Source organism: Lepidochelys olivacea (genome assembly GCF_965140295.1).
Source record: "Lepidochelys olivacea isolate rLepOli2 genome assembly, chromosome: 9".
NCBI classification, from domain to species: Eukaryota; Metazoa; Chordata; order Testudines; family Cheloniidae; genus Lepidochelys; species Lepidochelys olivacea.
Genome location: NC_140419.1, coordinates 55624989 through 55645567, shown reverse-complemented (window position 1 = coordinate 55645567; position 20579 = coordinate 55624989). Strand labels below are relative to the sequence as shown.

Sequence of the window (20579 nt, the reverse complement as noted above, 5' to 3'; positions counted from 1 at the left end):
CTCTGGCTGGGAACCAGCAGAGATTCTAATGAGCAATAACCTTTTAAGATGTGTCTGTAAAGAATGTAACTGCTCCTCTGCCAAGCAGTAGCAGATGTCAGGGCCTTGTAAGATTGCTTCCCAGAGGAGGAGAAATCAGTGACGTGGAATCTAGGTTTATTCCAAGTGTAACTTGCTTTATTTACACCTACATGTCAGTCCTGGAACAGAGGTTCAGGCAACTCCCTTCTTTCAGGAATCTCAGCTCAGCACAAACTCTGCTTCAAGATTTGAAACTGAGGCAGAGAGCAATCTCTCCTACTACTTCTACAACTCCCTCTCCTCTCAAAGCTGCCTCAACACAGAACCTTGCACAACCAAAACCTAACACCACTACAAGCATTTCTTCCAAGACTAAAAACTTGCTTGCACGCTATCAAACTTGGAAGACTTTAACAGTGTGACCTGGTGACATCTGCCATAACAATAACTTTTGAGGGCTTTCTCAAAATCACTGTTGTGCATTTTGAGACTATAGTATGCTCTATGATAGGCTGAAACATAAAATACGTCTTTGTTGAGAGACTAGTAAGTTGCAAGTAAGTTCTTTGGTCTTTGGACCAGCAAACTGTGATGCTGAACCCCAATTTGAAGAGTAACTAGCTCCAGAAAGTCTGCTATTAACAAAACTAGAGAAGCAAAATTCTGTAGAAAAATGTATTGACTGTATAGCTTTTTTCAGCATTGCAAGGATTCTTCCTGTGTGGTGGTCCATCCTTTCAGCCAGAATGTCCTGTCCTTGCTGTGCAAGTCTGTGGCATAACAGAATCCTTTCAACAAGATAATGGGACCCAGGTTCCTCCCTTCTTCTAGAACATGACTCCCTTTGAGTTGAAGCCTGCAATCCTTGAAGTCCATGACTAAATTCCTGTTGACTTCAGGGGGAGCAGAACTGGGCCTTTAGTTAATAGGCTAGCCATAGCATCAGTTCCATGTGCTCCTTCCTCACCCTATACCTGGCATGGCTGTGCTTCTCTTGTCCTTAAAGAAACTGGATCAACATTTCCTCCTCCTCATGGTAATGGGGGTGAACTATAAAATGGAGTCTGATGGTAACCCCAAAGAAGGGGTGCATATTGTCTTTTTCAGGTGCAATTTTTTTCTCGTGGGGTTTTTCTCACTTTGTTGTGGCTTTTTTTAACTTCTCCCCAAAACTCAGACTCTGTGTCTGCGTCAGAATTTGGTTAAGTGCATCGAGAACCTGGAACAGTTGCAGACTCTCAGAGAACTGGATCTCTATGACAATCAGATCCGGAAGATTGAGAACTTAGAGGACCTGACAGACCTTGAGTGAGTATCCAGTGAGGAGGGAATGACCGGGACTGGGTGGTGATGTGATAAATGAGGCTGCCAGTCTGCAGGCTTTCTATGAAGTGGTTGTCAAGCAAAATGTATCATTAGGCATTTTTTTAAAAAAAACAAAACCTTAATTACACAAGCTGCACTCTCTGCTTGTGGAGATTCACATGGGTGCTACATGCAGGACAACGTCTTGTGTTCACTAGGATTTAGGTCTTGCTGTAAGCTGGTTTCATTACTCTGGAGGCGATCAGGGACAGTTTTTTGTTAAAACCAAAAATTAAATGTACTGTAGATGTGTGGCTGGAGTGCTGCGTGGCGGCAGAGGACTTCTACCCCAGAGAAGAGGAGTGTAGCCTCCTGTTGTTCTGTGGTGACCACTGTAACTAGAATTTGCATTATAGAAGCAGCTATTGGCCCTGAGTGAGATCAGAAGCCCATTGTGCAGAGCCCTGTACAAACACAGTTCCTGCCCTGAAGAGCTTCCAGTCTAACTAAGCAAGGCAGACAAGGTCGCGGAAAGAAAGTATTGTTATCCCCATTATACAGTGACTTGCTCAAGGTCACAGTGGAAGTCTATAGCAGGGAACTGAATCCCAGTCAAGTATCCTAACCACAAGCTCATCCTTCCTTCAAGCAGCTGAATTCTGTACTGTCCTCCTGGCTAGAGGACATGAGGCCTTGCGAGAGGTGATAAATTGTTGGGGATACTGAAATTCACCTTAATTTAGACTGAGTACACAAATGCCTCCACTAGTAGTGATTGTCTAGTGCTTAAGGGAGGTTTTGATCTGGTGCTTTTCAGAGGGAATTTCCATAGGGACATGCTGGGTTGGGAAAAGCATGTTGTAGTCGTATTTTTAAAATTGGAGGCTGAAGTGCCACTGTTGGGTTGGGTTCAGGTGATGAAGTAAAACTAGTGCCAATTCTTTGTTTTTTTTTCTTCAGACCCTGTTTTAAGCATGTATTTAATCTCCTGTATGGTAAACAAATGTTATTTCTGACTCCCTATAGCTTAGTGTGCTAACAAAGTGCTTGAGCTCCATAGGTGATGGGAAATTTATTTTAGATCCTTCCCCCCCCAACCCCCCCCCGCCCCGTATGCAAGTGTCCTTTCCATGGACTCCCTTTGCTTTTGCCTTGGATTGATGAGGTCTTTATTTGCTTTGCTTATGGCAGGATCCTGGATATCTCTTTTAACTTGCTGCGACACATTGAAGGACTAGACCGGCTCACCCAGCTTAAAAAACTCTTCCTGGTCAACAATAAAATCGGCAAAATTGAGAACCTGAGCAACTTACAGCAATTACAGATGTTAGAGCTGGGATCCAATCGAATCCGGGTAGGCACGACTGCAAAATGTATAGTAGAAGCAAAATTAACATCTACTCTATGTGGTGAAAGTAGATGGGGATCCAGTAATAGCTGGCTAGATACAACTGAGACAACCCAGTGTATTGCATAGAAATGAGGAAAGGGCAGATAGAAGTAATGCGCGTATTTTTGGAGAAAAAGAGAGTACCTGTAATATCTGCTATGCAATATCTGGAGTGGTAGGGAATGGCTTAGTCTTTTCCACGTCCTCTTCCTTGCACACTCACTCATTTGTTGTTGACCAGTCCCGTCTCTAGAGATGAGGTCAGAAACCAGTCTAGAAAGGGAGCAGCTGCTCCTCTCTTCTTCTGTCTTGTTCTGCATACATCTTGGAGACTGGAAAGCTCTGTTCTAGTTGAACTATCTGAGGCAATCCAGCCATGCTGCTTTCCTTTGATTGGGATTTTTTACTCTGTAATTCTTTAGCTCTTATAACTGATTAGGCATAACCGAAATGGTCCATTTTATTTCTTGTGTGCTTTTGAAAATTTTACCCAGAGTTCTATTTTCAGGTGTCACTTAGGAGCCTACATTCTGTTGACTTGCTGCCTCAATGACTTTTTAACTTAGGTTTTAGATGCACTGTGCACATCTGAAAATGTGACTCACTTTGTTCCATAAAGGGACAGTGCACCCTAGGAAAAGAAGATCATGGGCATCATAAAGAGAAAAGCTGATTTCTGTCTCGAAAATACTCAGGTTCTTTTAACAATGTAATCATACTGGAATAGTGTCATGAACTTGCCAGTAATTTAGGCAGTAACACTTTTGATACAAGAATCAAAACTGTCTCACAGGAATACAGCAGGAGAAGCCAGCCTCCCATCCAAGTGTTGTGTTGGTTGTGGAGAGGGACTCAGATGTCCAATAGGTCTTCAGTTTCCTTTCATCTTTTTGGAGCAAGGCAGGTATAAGTGTTTGAGTATTGAAATCTGTTAAGATTAGATATGTTTTTTCACTTCTGGTTTATGCTGCTTCATGCAGGTGTTTCTAACCTATAGTAAGAATTAGTTATTTTACTTCACTTATAGCCTGAAATGCCTGTACATCTCCTATCCTACGACTGACTTTTCCTTTCTATCATTTGTCTTTGCCGATGTGGTTCTCCTGACTTTAGAGACATGGTCAACTTCAAGAAGATGAATGAATGGTTTCAGATACTACATACCTCTGCAAATTGTGTGTTCTCTTGCTGTTCCTGGGTGTGAGATCCACACAAACAAGGGAACATGGGAAATACTGAAGCTGACTGCACATAAAGTGTTGTCAAATGCTCAAGATAAAAAATGTGAAATAGACAGAAATACTTCCCTAATCTCTTTCAGTATAGAAATCTTATGGAATGCTTGTAACAATAGTAGGTAGAAAAATGTCAGTCTGAAAGATGATTTCTAAGTTGACAGTACCCCTTTAACCCAACTTCTTTGGTAAACCAGCTGTTTTGCTGAAGGAAATAATAAGAAAAGAAGGAAAGCATCTGAGGTGGGGAGAGTTCTTGGTTTTCTTTTTTTTATAACCACCTGGGAGCATGTTTCTCTTCATGGAACCAGGGTGCAATTCCTTCCCCTCTTCTGTGGTCAGCCTTTTTCTTAGGCTGAAGGGGAGGAGCGCTTTGCTTGCATTATAGTCAATAGATTTGCCTTCACAGCTAAAAGAGAGACTCCAGTCCATTTCTCCTCAATAGAGGGAAATATTCCTTGTGAAATGAAACGGCTGTGGGGAATAACACTGCAGTTTTGGGGCTGCAGCCAGTTAAATGATTGGGAATCTTGGACTTTGCAGAAACAAGGCAATGGGATCTCCATAGGTGGCCTGGAGAGGCAGGCAGGAATCCAGCAAACTGAATTCAGTGGTCTAGCTTCTATCCCACATCTATGGGTATGTGAGGCAATTTGAGAAAGACAGAAGATCCAGGTAGAGAAAGACAGAAGATCCAGTTATGTTCTTATACTTATAGTGAGATAGGGTCTAGCCAGACAATCTCTTCCAGCAACTTAAAAATAAGTACAAATTTTGGTGAATTGACCTTCATGGTAAAGGACTGAAAGGTATGTGGAGATAAGTTACATCAGATTATGTAATCGCTAAAGCTTATTTTAATGGGGGGAAAAAATTAGAAACACGGTACTTGTGTTTGTAGATTGATTGTATTCTGACTTCTCAAAGTGCCTCCATCCTAAGTGGCTGAATGCTGCAGCTCAATGTTGAGAGGAGTCAACTTCCAGGCAGACAACAAGGAAGTAGCTCCTGTCCCTGTTGGGTTTGTGGGCAATAAAAACCTTTGATTGCTGTAGCTCTCTTCTGCACTGTAACTTGTGGACAAATTCCTGGAGATAAATCTGTAGGATGAAGACCTAAAAAAGAACTTTTGAAATTTCAGTCTTTAACAAGGTCATATCAATATTTTGATGCTTGGAACTTTTCTGACTTGCTGATGGTGCATTAGAATGAATGACAAGAGCACTTGTAGCAAAGGGTTGTAGTTGCTTTGCAAAATTCTCTCACTTGACGTCAAGTAATTCTTTGTGATGGATAGGTAAAATGCTGCTAATTATCTGATTGGTGGTGTCATGGTAAGCGTGGGCAAGTAAATTTATTTTGTGCTTGCTCTGGTATGTTTTTATGCTGAGGCTGGGCTAAGCCAATTATCAAACAGATATTTAACTGATGACGTACCTCTTATGTCTCCCATCTGCACTTGTTCGATAATATTCTCACTAAAATAAGCATCTCATTGCTTTAAGGAGATATTCCCCTTCTTCTCCCCCGCCTGTTTTCTTCTTCTTACATATCCCCAGAGCGCTAAGCAATTTTTTCCCAATTACTACAGCAGGAGTTGCCAGTGAGGGGCAGAGGTGGTATCAGCTGCAGGTTTCTCCCATTGCTGAGCTGAACTCGGGGAACAGACTGCTCAGGGACCTGGCAGAACACAGTCCTTGGCAGGGACACAGGCTATGAAGTGTGATAGAGTCCCCATGTGAGCTGTTACCAGGATGTATTTATTTGTTGATGACTACATGGCAAACATAGAAAAGCCTTTTCAGTTATGACACTCTCGTTGTTCGAATATTTTTCTGACCTGGCAATCTAAGCTACTTTAGAGTCAATTATAAGTTGTTGTGTATGGTTTGTCTGATCAATGTTATATGCCTTTAAGGCTCCAGAAGAAGGAAAAGAAAATTTCTTCAGTTATTTATGTGCTGAAGTTCCCTTTTTTTTTTTTTTAAAGCCTGCCTGTGTTTCCTTTTCTTTATAGGAGTCTCTGGGATCCTCCCTTTCACACTTTCCTGCCCTCTGATACTTTCTCTGATGAGGAGGGCTGGACACATCTCTTTTTAGAAACAAAGAATACAGTTCTTTTGATCATCCAGAGGGAAACCACCTCATTTCCCTTTCCCCCCCTTCAGTACTTAAACTAGAATGGCACATGTTGTACTAATAGTAATATTTGGCATATGTGTAGCATTTTCATCTTCAAAGCACTGTCTCATTATGAACTAAACAGCCCTATGAAACCAAAAAAGCATTATCATCTTTATTTTATTATAGGGAAACTGAGACACAGAAGCTGAATGACTTGCCTCAGGCTACACATCACAACAATGGCAGAGTCAGGATTAAGACTCAGGAGTTCCTAGCTCCCACTCCTGGATTCATTCCATGAAAGCATGCTGGCATTTGTGCTGCTCCTGTGCCCCCAGGGCAGGCCCCAGCTCGTGTGAACTAGGTGTTGCAGAATCATTCGGGGTCATGATTCTCAACTGCACAGCTGTGGATGAATGCAATAGTTAATCTCAATGGAATGTGGTGTTTGTAATATTGAAAATGCTGCCATCCTCAGAAACCTTTTTAAAAACAAGTCCAATGTATCTGCCAAGGACAACAACTTCCATTCTCATTCAGTTGGGTTGGCTGTAATGTGTTTGTCTTCTGAAGTTATTTATTATGTTAAGAGTGAATTTTCTAAATGGATTCAGCTCACTATTTGTTCTGGGTGAGGTGGGATAATGGCTTCTGCCTTCTAAGGACTTGCTCATCAGACTATTACATTTCTTTGGGGATTATAAAGAGTAATGTGAACTCTACCAGAAGAATTGGATCTTTCCATAGACTGTCTCCCTTTTCCTTTCCGCCTAGTTGGGGATGCCAGCTTCATTAACACAACGGTTCTCAAATTGTGGGTCAGGGCCCCAAAGTGGGTTGTGAAGCCCAAGCTCCACCCCCACCAGGAGCAGCAGGGCTCGGGCTCTTGCTGCCGCCTCTTCCCCCCCCCTCCCCCCCGGCAGCTGGGTTCTCTTCTCCCCCCAGCCCCTGGGATCATGTAATTTTTTTTATCAAAGGCGGGTTGTGGTGCAATGAAGTTCGAGAACTGCTGCAGGAACATTTATAACATTGCTTGTTTCTAACATTGATTGCTTTCTTTCAAAACTCGAGGTGGAAAATCATCTGGATGGTATGGCATAAGGGTTCTAATCTGAATAGTCATTTTAGGACTCCATAGATCCAGAAGGACAGAATGCTTGAATTGATCAGGAGATCTAGGTTTGCTTGCTGTGTTCCCACCATCTGAACTCTCTCTCTAAATGAGTCTGGAGATGGCACTTAAGGCTGGGAGTAGTGCCCAGAGCAGTAACACTGCCTCCTTTGGTCATTTTACAGGCAATTGAGAATACTGACACACTGACTAACCTGGACAGCCTGTTCCTGGGAAAGAACAAAATTACCAAGCTCCAGAATTTGGATGCACTGACAAACTTGACAGTGCTCAGTATACAGGTATTGATCCTCCTTGGGCTCCTCATTCCACCTTGACAAGGGAACATGTAAATCACAACTCAGCCTGAATCAGCAGATCTGCAATCTTTCTTCAGCTAATTTTTTTTAAAGACTGTGACATTCTCTGTGCTCAGTATTTTGTTTCATGCCTTTTGAAAATGGAAATGCCAGCACTTTATAAGTGCATCAGATGGGTATCTAGATCTACTTTGGTTGAGGGAAAGAAGAAAGAAATACTTCTGCATCCTTGGCTCAACTACAGTTTAATAACTACTTCTAAAAAGAAAAGGAGTACTTGTGGCACCTTAGAGACTATCCAATTTATTTGAGCATAAGCTTTCATGAGCTACAGCTCACTTCATCGGATGCATAAAGCGACTGAAAAAGTTCTTATATCAGGTTTGAAGCAGCAAAAGAATAAAACTGCTAGTTTGCAAAAGTCTCTTTGGAAATTACCTCAATAGCTTGGGGGTCATCAGTCCTTATTTAGTGCTTCCTAACTGGATTTCTAACCAGGAAGCACTAAATAAGGACTGATGACCCCCAAGCTATTGAGGTAATTTCCAAAGAGACTTTTGCAAACTAGCAGTTTTATTCTTTTGCTGCTTCAAACCTGATATAAGAACTTTTTCAGTCGCTTTATGCATCCGATGAAGTGAGCTGTAGCTCACGAAAGCTTATGCTCAAATAAATTGGTTAGTCCTAAGGTGCCACAAGTACTCCTTTTCTTTTTGCAAATACAGACTAACACGGCTGTTACTCTGTAACTTCTTCTAGTAATTGTAATGAAAGAGGTGCCAGGGAGGTAGGGATAGGATACAGAGGGACCTAGACAAGTTAGAGGATTGGGCCAACAGAAATCTGATGAGGTTCAACAAGGACAAGTGCAGAGTCCTGCACTTAAGACAAGAATCCCATGCACTGCTACAGACTAAGAACCGAGTGGCTAGGCAGCAGTTCTGCAGAAAAGGACCTAGGGGTTACAGTGGGTGAGAAGCTGGATATGAGTCAACAGTGTGCCCTTGTTGCCAAGAAGTCCAATGGCATTTTGGGATGTATAAGTAGGGGCATTGCCAGCAGATTGAGGGACGTGATCTTTCCCCTCTATTCGGCATTGGTGAGGCCTCATCTGGAGTACTGTGTCCAGTTTTGGGCCCCACACTACGAGGATGTGGAGAAATTGGAAAGAGTCCAGCAATGGGCAACAAAAATGATTAGAGGGCTGGAGCACATGTCTTATGAGGGGAGACTGAGGGAACTGGGCTTATTTAGTCTGCGGAAAAGAAGAATGAGGGAGGATATGATAGCTGCTTTCAACTACCTGAAAGGAGGTTCCAAAGAGGATGGATCTAGGCTGTTCTCAGTGGTAGCAGATGACAGAATGAGGAGTAATGGTCTCAAATTGCAGTGGGGGAGGTTTAGGTTGGATATTAGGAAAAAGATTTTCACTAGAAGGGTGGTGAAGCGCTGGAATTTGTTACCTTGGGAGGTAGTGGAATCTCTCCTTCCTTAGAGGTTTTTAAGGTCAGGCTTGACAAAGCCCTGGCTGGGATGATTTAATTCGGGATTGGCCCTGCTTTGAGCAGGGGGTTGGACTAGATGACCTCCTGAGGTCCCTTCCAACCCTGATATTCTATGGTTCTAAGGCTGTGCAAAATGAGGGGGTTTATCCTTTTTGCCCTGATACCAAGTGTCTCACTTTTAACATGCAGAGCTAATAAAAGTAGTAAAAAGCATTTAATAGAATATCAGGGTTGGAAGGGACCTCAGGAGGTCACCTAGTCCAACCCCCTGCTCAAAGCAGGACCAATCCCCAATTTTTGCCCCAGATCCCGAAATGGCCTCCTCAAGGATTAAACTCACAACCCTGGGTTTAGCAGGCCAATGCTCAAACCATTGAGCTATCCTTCCCCACCAATATATAAGACCCATACTGAGTCAGACCAATGGTCCATCTAGCCCAGTATCCTGTCTTCTGACAGTGGCCACTGCCCACGTACCCCAGAGGGAATGAACAGAACAGGTAGTCATAGAGTGATTCATCCCCTGTCGCCCATTCCCAGCTTCTGGCAAACAGAGGTTAGGGACACCATCGCTGCCCATCCTGGCTCATAGCCATTGATGGACCTATCCTCCATGAACTTACCTAATTCTTTTTTGAACCCTGTTAACGTCTTGGTCTTCACAATATTCTCTGGCAAAGAGTTTCACAACACTGTCTGTGCATTGTGTGAAGAATTATTTCCTTTAGTTTGTTTTAAACCTGCTGCCTATTAATTTCATGTGGTGACCCCTAGTTCTTGTGTTATGAGAAGGAGTAAACAACACTTCCTTAATTACTTTCTCCATGCCAGTCATGATTTTATAGACCTCATTCATATCCCCCCTTAGCCGTCTCTTTTCCAAGATGAAAAGTTCCGGTCTTATTAATCTCTCCTCCTACAGCAGCCATTCCATATCTCTAATCATTTTTGTTGCCCTTTTCTGTACTTTTCCAAGTCAAATATATCTTTTTGGAGATGGGGCAACCGCATTTGTGCGCAGTGTTCAAGATGTGGGTGTACCTTGGATTTATATAGAGGCAATATGATATTTTCTGTTGTATTATCTATCCCTTTCCTAATGATTCCCCACATTCTGTTTCTTTTTTGACTGCCGCTGCACATTGAGTGGATGTTGAACTATCCACAATGACTCCAAGATCTCTTTCTTAAGTGGTAACAGCTAATTTAGACCCCATCATTTTATGTGTATAGTTGGGATTGTTTTCAGTGTACATTACTTTGCATTTATCAACATTAAATTTCATCTGCCATTTTGTTGCTCAGTCACCCATCCCTTTGTAACTCTTGCTTAGGACTTAACTATCTTCTTTAGTATTCCATCATCTGCAAATTTTGCCATCTCACTGTTTACCCCTTTTTCCAGATCATTTATGAATAAGGCTACGATTTTGTCTCCATTGACCTCCGTGACATTTTCAGCCTGGGAGCTGGACTATTTACTATTTTCCGCTCTCCATTCCGAAAACTGACCATTTATTCCTACCCTTTGTTTCCTGTCTTTTAACCAGTTATCCATGAGAGGACCGTCCCTCTTATCCCATGACAGCTTACTTTAAGAGCCTTTGGTGAGGGACCTTGTCAAAGGCTTTCTGAAAATCTAAGTACACTATATCTACTGGATTTCCCCTTGTCCACATGCGTGTTGACTCCCCCAAAGAATTCTAGTAGATTGGTGAGGCAGGATTTCCCTTTACAAAAACCATGCTGACTCTTCCCTAACAAATCATGTTCATCTGTGTGTCTGATAATTGTTTACTTTAGTTTCAACCAGTTTGCCCGACATTGAAGTTAGGCTTACTGGCCTGTAATTGCTGGGATTGTGTCTGGAACCTTTTTAAAAAATTGGCGTCACATTAGCTATCCTCCAATCATCTGGTACAAAAGCTGATTGAAATGATAAATTACATACCACAGTTAGTAGTTCTGCAATTTAATATTTGAGTTCCTTCAGAATTGTTGGGTAAATACCATCTGGTCCTGGTGACTTATTACTGTTTAATTTATCAATTTGTTCCAAAACCACCTCTAATGACACCTCAGTCTGGGTCAGAGAAACAATCTCTTTTCCTCTGCACACCAATATAGCAGCCTGGCAAGTTCCAGCAGGGGGTATAGCAATCAGATGTTCATACACACACACACACACTGTTTCACTGCCAATAAAAACTTGTCATGTATGACAGACACAGTAAGCGTATCACAGATGTATTTGGGGTCTGTTTATAATTGCTACATCATCCTCTTCCCCAGCTCATAAAAGAGCAATATAAAATGAGTGCTGTTGAAGTCCTTGCCTGGTCTTCTAAAGAAACTAAAAAGAAAAGGCCTTCAGGGTTGCAGCTGTCATAAGTAGGGGGAGAATCAGAGATCCTGCCAGGTTTGAAGGAACTCTGGCTCGCCTGGAACTTGCTTGTGAGTTGGTTACAAAAGTTTCAAAGTAATTGAATGTCCCACATCCATCAAGTACAGTGTTGTCCTTCCTCTGTAACAGGCAAAGTCCTTCCTTCCCATCCACTTTATTTCTATCTAAATGATCTGTGCTCTGTAGAAATGTTCTTGAAATTCTTTCTTGTGTAAGAGTTCACTCTGGGTTCATTCCTTTGGACTGGACTTTCACTCCCTCCTGTACAATTTCAGAGCAACCGGCTGACCAAGATCGAGGGTCTGCAGAACCTGGTGAATCTGCGTGAGCTGTACCTTAGCCACAATGGCATAGAAGTCATCGAGGGACTGGAGAACAATGTGAGCGTCTCATTTGGCTTTCTTTAAGAAGGGCTGGCCTCACAGTACTTCGCAGAATGGCTGGGTTCATCTTACATTGGTGTTGCTGGGAAGTTCCTGTTTTCCTTAAGTTACCCAAAGAAAGTTGAGCTTCTTGGAAAACCGTATAAATTGTTTGTCTGTTATACCTAAAAGAACAAAACATGAGCCGCCGCCTCTTCTGCTGGGAACCGGCATGTTTTCTAGTCAGTCTGGAGTGGACTGTAAAACTGTACCAGCTAGATGGAGTCTTGAAGCAGTTAATGTAACAATTTGGCTGATAACTAGCACAGGGAGGCCTGACAGCACTTCTGCTGATTATCTCTGCTGCTAAACTGCTGAGTTGAAAGATGAATTGGATCTGCAATAGGTAGCCATGAGTTTCTCTTACACGGGCACCAGAAATGACTAAGTGAGTTGTCATGGGTCAGAAGAGGCAAACCATGCCATCTTGCTCTTTTAAATCAGTCCAACTTTCTGTATTTCTGCTTTGGATTGTCCTTATGGAGAAGCCTGTGATGTGTTCATGCCCTTTTACCAATAGGTGGCATTGTGAGGCACCCATGGGGATCAGAGGAATCTGAGTAATTTAGCTGATCTCCTGCATACACACGTTAAGGGTTACATATTCTAAAACTCTTGGGCTTCCTAATGCATAGAATTCCTGTCTTCAAATATGCCACCTGAGAGAGTTCTTTGGTTAGCGCTGACCCCCCACTTGGTAAGGCAACTCCCATCTTTTCATATGCTGTGTATGTATACCACCCTACTGTATGTTCCACTCCATGCATCTGATGAAGTGGGTTTTAGCCCACAAAAGCTTATGCCCAAATAAATTTGTTAGTCTCTAAAGTGCCACAAGGACTCCTCGTTGTTTTTGCTGATACAGACTAACACAGCTACCACTCTGAAACCTTCTTTTAATCAGATTTTTTGTAGATTTCAAAACGTCGTCTTGGAATGTCTGATTACTAATCTTAAAATATTACAAAGAAAGCTCACTGCTCAGGAGTAATTAGTTTGTCAGCAACTACTGGCCAGCTAGTAATTGTTTTCAGTTGCTTCTGAGAAGTTGGCAAGCTGTCTTGATTTAAAAACTATCTTTTCTGCTATAGTTAAACAGTGAGAGTTCTCCTTGCACTGAATGTGTTTTCTCTCATATTCAGAAGTTTTATAATTCTGGGGAGGAGTATAGGACAATACTAATTAGAGCCTAATTAACCAATTGTACTTTTGCTAGCTAACCATAATAGCCAGCTGGCAGTGGTTTACTAGTGCTCCTCAGAATTTTCAGCCCTCGGGCTCAGAGTGGGGTAGAGGAGGAAATGAGGAAATCCAAGCTAAAGTTTTCATTTGCTTATTTCAGAACAAACTTACAATGCTGGACATTGCATCCAATAGGATCAAAAAGATTGAAAATGTCAGCCATCTAACAGAGCTGCAGGAATTCTGGGTAAGTGCAGGCCTTGCTGAAATAGATACGTACTAAAAGAAATCCTTCTTGATTGGGTGTGAAGAGGGTTTAAAATGGTGAGTTGTACATCTCTTAGATTCCGGCTCCAGTGCTCATTAGATGTGGACTGAGTTTTTTTTCAGGTGTCCCCTTTGTTCTGGTGACAAGGTTGTAAGCCCCTCTTCTCCTTACCTGTCTGCATGGGGGGAGGGTCATCACAGTTAATTCATTTTACAGGTTTTTAATGATAGCAGGCCCTTAATTATGTCAGGTGCCTATCTCCTTAGAATACTGATCTTGCCACTGTGCTCGGGTTATGGCTTTGAAGTATAGAGCTCTGCCTTCCCCCATTTTTGCACAGCTAGCTTTTCTGTAAGTTACAGTATGGCTGTGTAATAGAAGTAGATATAATGCATTTTGGTGCAGAGGTGAGCCAAAGTGTTTAAAAGCAGTTTTAGAGCAGAGCCAGTTTGGTCAGTTTCTTGTAACCACTTAGGAAAAATTCAGCTGTCCTCTGGGTGTTTCCACTCCTGCTAGCCAGATCAAAATACTGAGCTGGCTCTGGTTGGTGGCATCCTGGATGGCTAAGCCCCACATTTTGTTTCTGTAGTTTCTGTCAGGAAGGGAACAACGTTTGAACAGAGGAGTAGATATCCACCTGGAATCTCAGTGCTCCAGCCCCCATAGTGTACAGTGTTTCTTGCTATGTTCAGTTAGGGAATGTCTGGACTTGCTCTGCTAGTGCTTAATAAATAGAAGCCCTAGAAGCCACATTTTTCTGTTTCACATTTTCATCATTTGGAACTTTTCACTATCTGAGCCCTTGAATGAAGGCTTTGGCTGCAGGACTGAGAAGTAGCTGGACATGAAATCAAGCTAGAATCCAATATAGAGGCTTCTTGGATGGTGCTTTTCCAACCCTTGAATATAACCTTTCAGAGGCTGTATTAGTCAGGTTTGTGGTTCCCATCTGTGCCTACTCATGCCAGAATGAACTGCCTTTGTACACCAAGGAGCTCAGGCATCCTATGAAGTGTGGCCTACTACTGTCTTCAAAGTGAGACATTACAGACTAGCTTGCGTGTGCAGAATGTGGTGCGATTCTTTTCAAGTTACTAGACTCTCCCTTTGAACCAAATGGAGACATTTACAAAGCATTTTGCTCCCAGAAGAAAAAGTTGCTCCAGCTGCTGTTGTTTCTTCCTCAGGAGGGAAAGGGAGCAACCTAATTCTATAGGACTTTACCTTTGTTGAGCCCACTACTGAACTGGACAGCAGTGCATTGGTAAAGGTCTGCTCATGATCTCTAACTCCCTTCCTCATCTAAGCCTCCAGTTTTCCCATTTAATACTCTTTTAATTTGCCCCTACATCCCTCCTGATGGAGAGAACTGAGTGAGGTATGAAGCCCACCTTAAAGAATTATTTTTTTATTAATTGCAGGGTTCCAGTTCCTAAATGCTGTATGCATCTTTCTGACCCTATTTAGTGCCCTAAATAAGGGTATTAAAGTTAGCACAGATGTAGTATCACTTGTTAAGTCCAGGAATGTTGCAGATAGTTTGTCCTACTCTAACTAGGTATTTATATGGCTTCTGGCACAATAGTATATGAATGCCTCTCTATCACCCTTCTGAGATAGGGGAAAAATTACTCCCATGTTATGGATGGGGCAGGGGCGATTGAGGCACCAACAGATAGACTTATCTGAGGTCACACGGAGACTCTGTGGCAGAGCTGAGAAGTTATTTCCAGAGGCCCAGTCCAGTGTCTTAACCCCATGACCATCCTTTGGTGACACATGGCCCCTGTTGTTAGAGCAGCTGTCTTTCCCTGGGGTGGTGGGAAGTAGGCACTTCAATGAAAAACACTGCTTTTCCACTTCACAATTACAATTTTGGGGAAGTTGGGAGTCCTCAGTGCTGCTTGCCTTGGTTGCATGATGTGAGTTGGGAGCAGTGTGCTGAAAAAGGTCTGATCTCTTATTTTGAGAGTAAAGATGCTGCTGCTGCAGTAACTTCCTCTGAACCTCCAGGCTCTGCTTGCAGGAGCAAAGGAGAGCTGAAGCTTTCACATCTGGGATAGGGGAATTGTGGCTGCATGGTATGCTTCTCCCTTCCTCTGACACCCCCACTGGAATTCGGCCAGGATCCAAATGTGGGATGGAATGATAACACTGAATGGCATGTTTGTATCCCTCCCCCTTGCCAACTGTGGTTCAAAGCACTGCTGCATACTGTCTACAGTGACATGCATGAAGTCTCTGTGCTATGGAAGCCATCCTGCTTTCCAGTGGGTGTATTTTGGGCAGCAGTGCCCAGCTGTCAAGAGACCACAGTTAACCCTGCGGGGGTTTGGCTGCAGTGGGGGGGCATGAAGCCTCCGTGGTAGGTGGCACTGAGATCTGAGCAGGTCTTATGTTTATAGCTTGAACCATGCAGCCTCTTCTGTGGGAGTCAGACTGCCTCCCAGTGGAGACACGAGAGGAAACCTGCTGAAGCGAGGCTTAGAGCATTTCCACCCCTACATGAGAATGTCCTGCCTAGGAAAGATTGGTGCCCTTAGACTGGAGAACTCAAGCTTTGCCATGTCAGGCAGGAGCTGGCTTTAAGGGAACAATATTAAAGGGGAACCTATGAAGCCTTGAGGCCAAAACTGCAGCAATGTGCTGAAGGGACAAGTCACGAGGGAGTGAGGTTTGCAGTGAGTAAGGCATTCCTGTGATGCTCTGTAGACAAGAGAGAGCCAATAGGTGGCATTTCCATGGATCCTCTAAACGGGCAAGGTATGTTAAAGCCTGTCGAGTTGAGTTCTGGTTACACGTTACCAGGGGGCGAGGTCTTGTGGTGGATATTGCTGAAGAATAACTGTGCTTGGAGTAGGGAACAGAGAAGGCTCAGCAAGGCTTCACACTGAAGAAGCTTATACGGTGTCATTCTTTCTAGCTAGATTCTATCAGGCTGGTAACCGCACAGCCTAACTGCCCCCTGGTTCTTGGTAACCCCTCATGAGCGGTGTCTGTCTGGGTTATGTTCTCACTAATGAAGCTTTGCTGGGAGTGTTCGTGTGTGTGCTTCACAGATGAATGATAATCTCATTGAGAGTTGGAGCGACCTGGATGAGCTGAAGGGAGCCAAGAATTTGGAAACTGTATATCTGGAGAGAAACCCCCTGCAGAAGGATCCTCAGTACCGGCGCAAAATCATGCTGGCTCTTCCTTCTGTCCGGCAGATTGATGCCACGTTTGTCCGATTCTGAACTTCCTGCCTACCCTCTCTCCTTCCTTCCTTGGAGAAATGTCCCAGTTGGGTTTTTTATCCACTTACCACTACCCAAGTCTTCAGTACACTGGCACAGAGAAAACAGCCAATAAAAAGCACTGAGTACCAGATCTTGTGTATAATGCACTCTCTCTCGTTGTTTTTGAAAAATTATGATGATGATTATTATTATTATTATTAATAAATCTTAACACATGATATTTCCTGGTTGTACCAGTGTTTATTTGTATTGGGTATTTCGTCAGCAAGCTTCTGTGTTCAGTCTAAGCCAGCAGCTGTCTCTCGTGTGTCAGAATTAAGTAACCATGTTGGTAAACAGGAGTGAAAAGTCTTCAAGTCAGTAACACCCCCGTGAATAGAGCTTCAGTTTTTGTAGTGGGACAGATGGGGGTGATAATCCTTTAAAGGCACTGAACTGTGTTAACACTCCTACCCTTGTCCAGAGTTTCTATCTTTTCTGATCCTTTTTAAGATAAGCACTCATCGATTTAGAATATTGCTTAAAAACCTGAGCTAAGTAGGATATGTGTGCGCGAGCAGATGGATGAACTGCCAGTCCACACACTGCTATGGTGATGGGAAGTGATAACTGTTACATGCTGCCACTCTAAGTAGTTGGTTGGGGAAGGAGCTAGAGGCGGGAGGGACTATGAATTTGACTTAGGGATTTTGGGGGGAATTTAGGGAATTTGGGGGGAGGGATAGCTCAGTGGTTTGAGCATTAGCCTACTAAACCCAGGGTTGTCAGTTCAATCCTTGAGGGGGCCATTTAGGGATCTGGGGCAAAAATTGGGGATTGGCCCTGCTTTGAGCAGGGGGTTGGACTAGATGACCTCCTGAGGTCCCTTCCAACCCTGATATTCTATGATTCTATGATTCTATGACTTTTGAATCTAAGGAGGCCTAAATCTGTGCCTTACATTATTTCCCCCACATTTGTGACTTAAATTTGCCTCAGGAATTCCTCAGAATTAGCCATAACAAAATATAGCTTTCAGTGTATGTGGCAACTCCCTGCTATGCTGAGGCAGAGGCATTCAGAGATCCGAAAGAAGGGTAGTCTGCTTTAAAGTAAAGGCATCTTCAACATTCACCCTACTTTGATTTTTATACCATATCCACTTTTGTGGTATTGGAGCCCCATCATTTGCTAAAGCTAGGACAAGGAGTTGAATTCAGAGGGCACTGTATTCTGTTTTGTATTGTGTACATACCATTCTGTTTTTGTTTGGCCTGGTACCTCACTATCTAATGCAGTTGGGATTTTACCATTAAACTTTTCCATTGTTTGTATAATGCACTTTTCAGTAAGAAAATGTTTTCCAGATTCTGCATTCTCCTTAGCACACTCAGCATGTAAATCCTCATATTCTAAACTTCACACGTTAACCAATCCTAGAAGAAGTCTTGGCAGCACAGTTACCCATCAGGAAGTCTTCTAGGTGACATCAAATAATGGGATCCAGTGGACCCATTGCTTCAAGCAAAGTTGTGAAGCATCCAGCAAGAACAAAGTTGCAGAGTTCCTGATGCCATGTTCTCCAGTATGCCAGCCAAGCAAAAATATCTCCTCCACTCCTTTGGTTTTGAGGTAGTCTACTCTGTGGCACAGAACTGCACTGTCCTTGTTAATTTTGGTGAATGTAGCATTATACCCTAATGCAGAACCCTCCGAATCACATGGAGCTATAACTCCCAAATCTGGCAGTTTCCTACTGCTTCCACTTTCCTTTCCAAAGCAGAAATGTCATCCAAATGTGTATGAATAAGAGAGAAACTCTGGAGCAAAGGATTTCAGTTCAACTGGTGCTGATTCCTGGGTGACTTCCTGAGTCAGTCTCAAAGGTGTGGGTATAGCCTTCCTTCTCTGACATTCAGGACTTCAGATGGATTCTTAACGCCGATTCTTCAGTCTGGGTATTTCTGCCAGGCTGCTACAAAAATGCTGAAGGTGACAGAGCCTGATGTAATCTAAGAATCGTAGAAATGAGGGGCTGAAAAGGACTTAGAAGTCGTCAAGTCCAGCCCCGTGTGCTGAGGCAGGACCACATATACCTAGACCATCCCTGACAGGTGTTTGTCAAATCTGTTCTTAAAAACCTCCAGTGATGGGGATTCCACAACCTCCGTTGGAAGCCTGTTCCAGAGCTTAACTACCCTTAGAGTTGGAAAGGTTTTCGTCATATATAACCTAAATCTCCATTGCTGCAGATTAAGCCCGTTACTACTTGTCCTGCCTTCAGTGGACATGGAGAACAATTGATCCCTGTCCTCTTTATAACCACCCTTTACACATTTGAGGATATCATAGAATATCAGGGTTGGAAGGGACCTCAGGAGGTCATCTAGTCCAACCCCCTGCTCAAAGCAGGACCAATCCCCAATTTTTGCCCCAGATCCCTAAATGGCCCCCTCAAGGATTGAACTCTCAACCCTGGGTTTAGCAGGCCAATGCTCAAACCACTGAGCTATCCTTCCCCCCAAAGCCAGTTCCTCCTATCAGCACTCCTGCCCCTCCAATCTTCTTTTCTCAAAACTAAACATGCCTATTTTAAAAAACTTTTTCTGATAGGCCAGATTTAGTAAACCTTTTATTGTTTGTGCTGCTCTCTGGACACACTCCGGTTTGTCCACTTCTTTCCCAAAGTGTGGCACCCAGAATTGGACACAATACTCAGCAGAAGGAAACCTCAAAGAAGAGTCTAGAGTAAGAAGGTGCTCTCCATAAGTGAATCATACCCAGTATTGAACTGTAAAGGCAGGATAGGGAATTTCTCTACCTCTGGTAGAGTTCACCCCACTCTTTGGATATTGCTGAACCATTCCTGCCAGAGAGGTCTCTTCTCCCTTGTGCCTAAAGATACTTCAAATAAGCAGGTATTGTCAAAACCTTTTTCCACCAGAGCGTACCACCTCTGAGAGCTTTATTCCTATAGTCTGCCTCTGTCCTTTCTCTGCAAACTATTGTTTGAGCTGTTGCTCAGTGCTGTTGCTTAGAGTCATCACATGAGTAATATTTATGGTTTGTCCATGTGGACCTGAAAAGTAGGTGACATTGTTCCTTTAAAAGTGTCTCCTTTCTGATTACTTTAGAACCCAGGAAACACACAATTGTTTGTTTGTCGGAAACTGGATGGTAAATCCTGCTAGTTTAAAAATTATGGGGCCCAAATACAGAGCAGCCATCACTCACCAGGATTTCAGGGAACACAGTGCTGTTCTGCGCTGACCCTCAGTGAACCTTCTATTAGCTGCCACACAATCTTTTCATTAGCAAAGTTGAGCAAGCTTGTCATAGACTGTGCACAGGAGCTCCCTTTTGTTGACACCATACACAAAGGAATCCTGCCATATGGCTTGCCCGTAATGATGATGGACATGAAGTGGCAGGAGTGCTGGTGGTGGTCTGTAGATGAGACCGGTTCTTGCCCCAAGAGATTTACAGTTGAATCAACATGACACAACAGGGATTGCCAGTAAACAAAGGATGGGGAGCTAGAAGGATGAGGGTTACCATGGTGAAAATAATGAAGTATGTTAATTGTAACACACACTCTGTTAGTTCCTCTTACTCTTAAAATGTGAAATCTAACTAGAATGGGGTTTCTCAATCTAGGGGTCACAAACAGGGTAGAGGTTATGACCACCACACCCTTCCCACTGCTGAATAGGAGGGGGTTCTGGCTAGGTCCCAAGTAGGTGGGGGAGGTCCCAGGATGGAAAATGTTGAGAACCACTAATCTAGATAAATGAGTTTGTTGGGGCAGGGACTCTCTCTTACTGTGTTTGTGCAGTACCCCACACAATGGCCTTGGTTCTGACTGCATTGTTGCAATCTATTTGTATCCTCTAAAAAAATAATAGTGCCTCTGCACTGGCCTATTGGGTGACTTCAGGCAAGCCTCTTGCCTCTCTCTGGCCTTGTCAACACTGGTTCTCCGCTTGTAAGGTTCTCCCTCCTCTTCCTGTGCTAGTATATATTTATGCCTGTATCTAATTTTCACTCAATGCATCTGAAGAAGTGGGATTTTTA

At 43.2% G+C, this 20579-nt stretch overlaps 1 protein-coding gene across 4 annotated transcripts in view; it reads left to right on the top strand.

Annotated features, from left to right (window-relative positions):
• Window positions 1-16746, top strand: part of PPP1R7 (protein phosphatase 1 regulatory subunit 7) — a 29070-nt gene extending 12324 nt beyond the window's left edge. For 2 of the 4 annotated variants that reach the window (XM_084638376.1, XM_084638379.1), the window contains exons 5-10: window positions 1199-1329; window positions 2518-2680; window positions 7372-7488; window positions 11691-11795; window positions 13180-13266; window positions 16347-16746. In XM_084638376.1, the coding sequence (XP_084494502.1) occupies window positions 1199-1329; window positions 2518-2680; window positions 7372-7488; window positions 11691-11795; window positions 13180-13266; window positions 16347-16523 (780 nt within the window). In that variant the 3' untranslated portion in view covers window positions 16524-16746. The remainder of the gene's footprint in view (window positions 1-1198; window positions 1330-2517; window positions 2681-7371; window positions 7489-11690; window positions 11796-13179; window positions 13267-16346) is intronic. The other 2 variants (XM_084638378.1, XM_084638377.1) reach the window with 2 other exon arrangements.
• Window positions 16747-20579: the final 3833 nt, after the last annotated feature.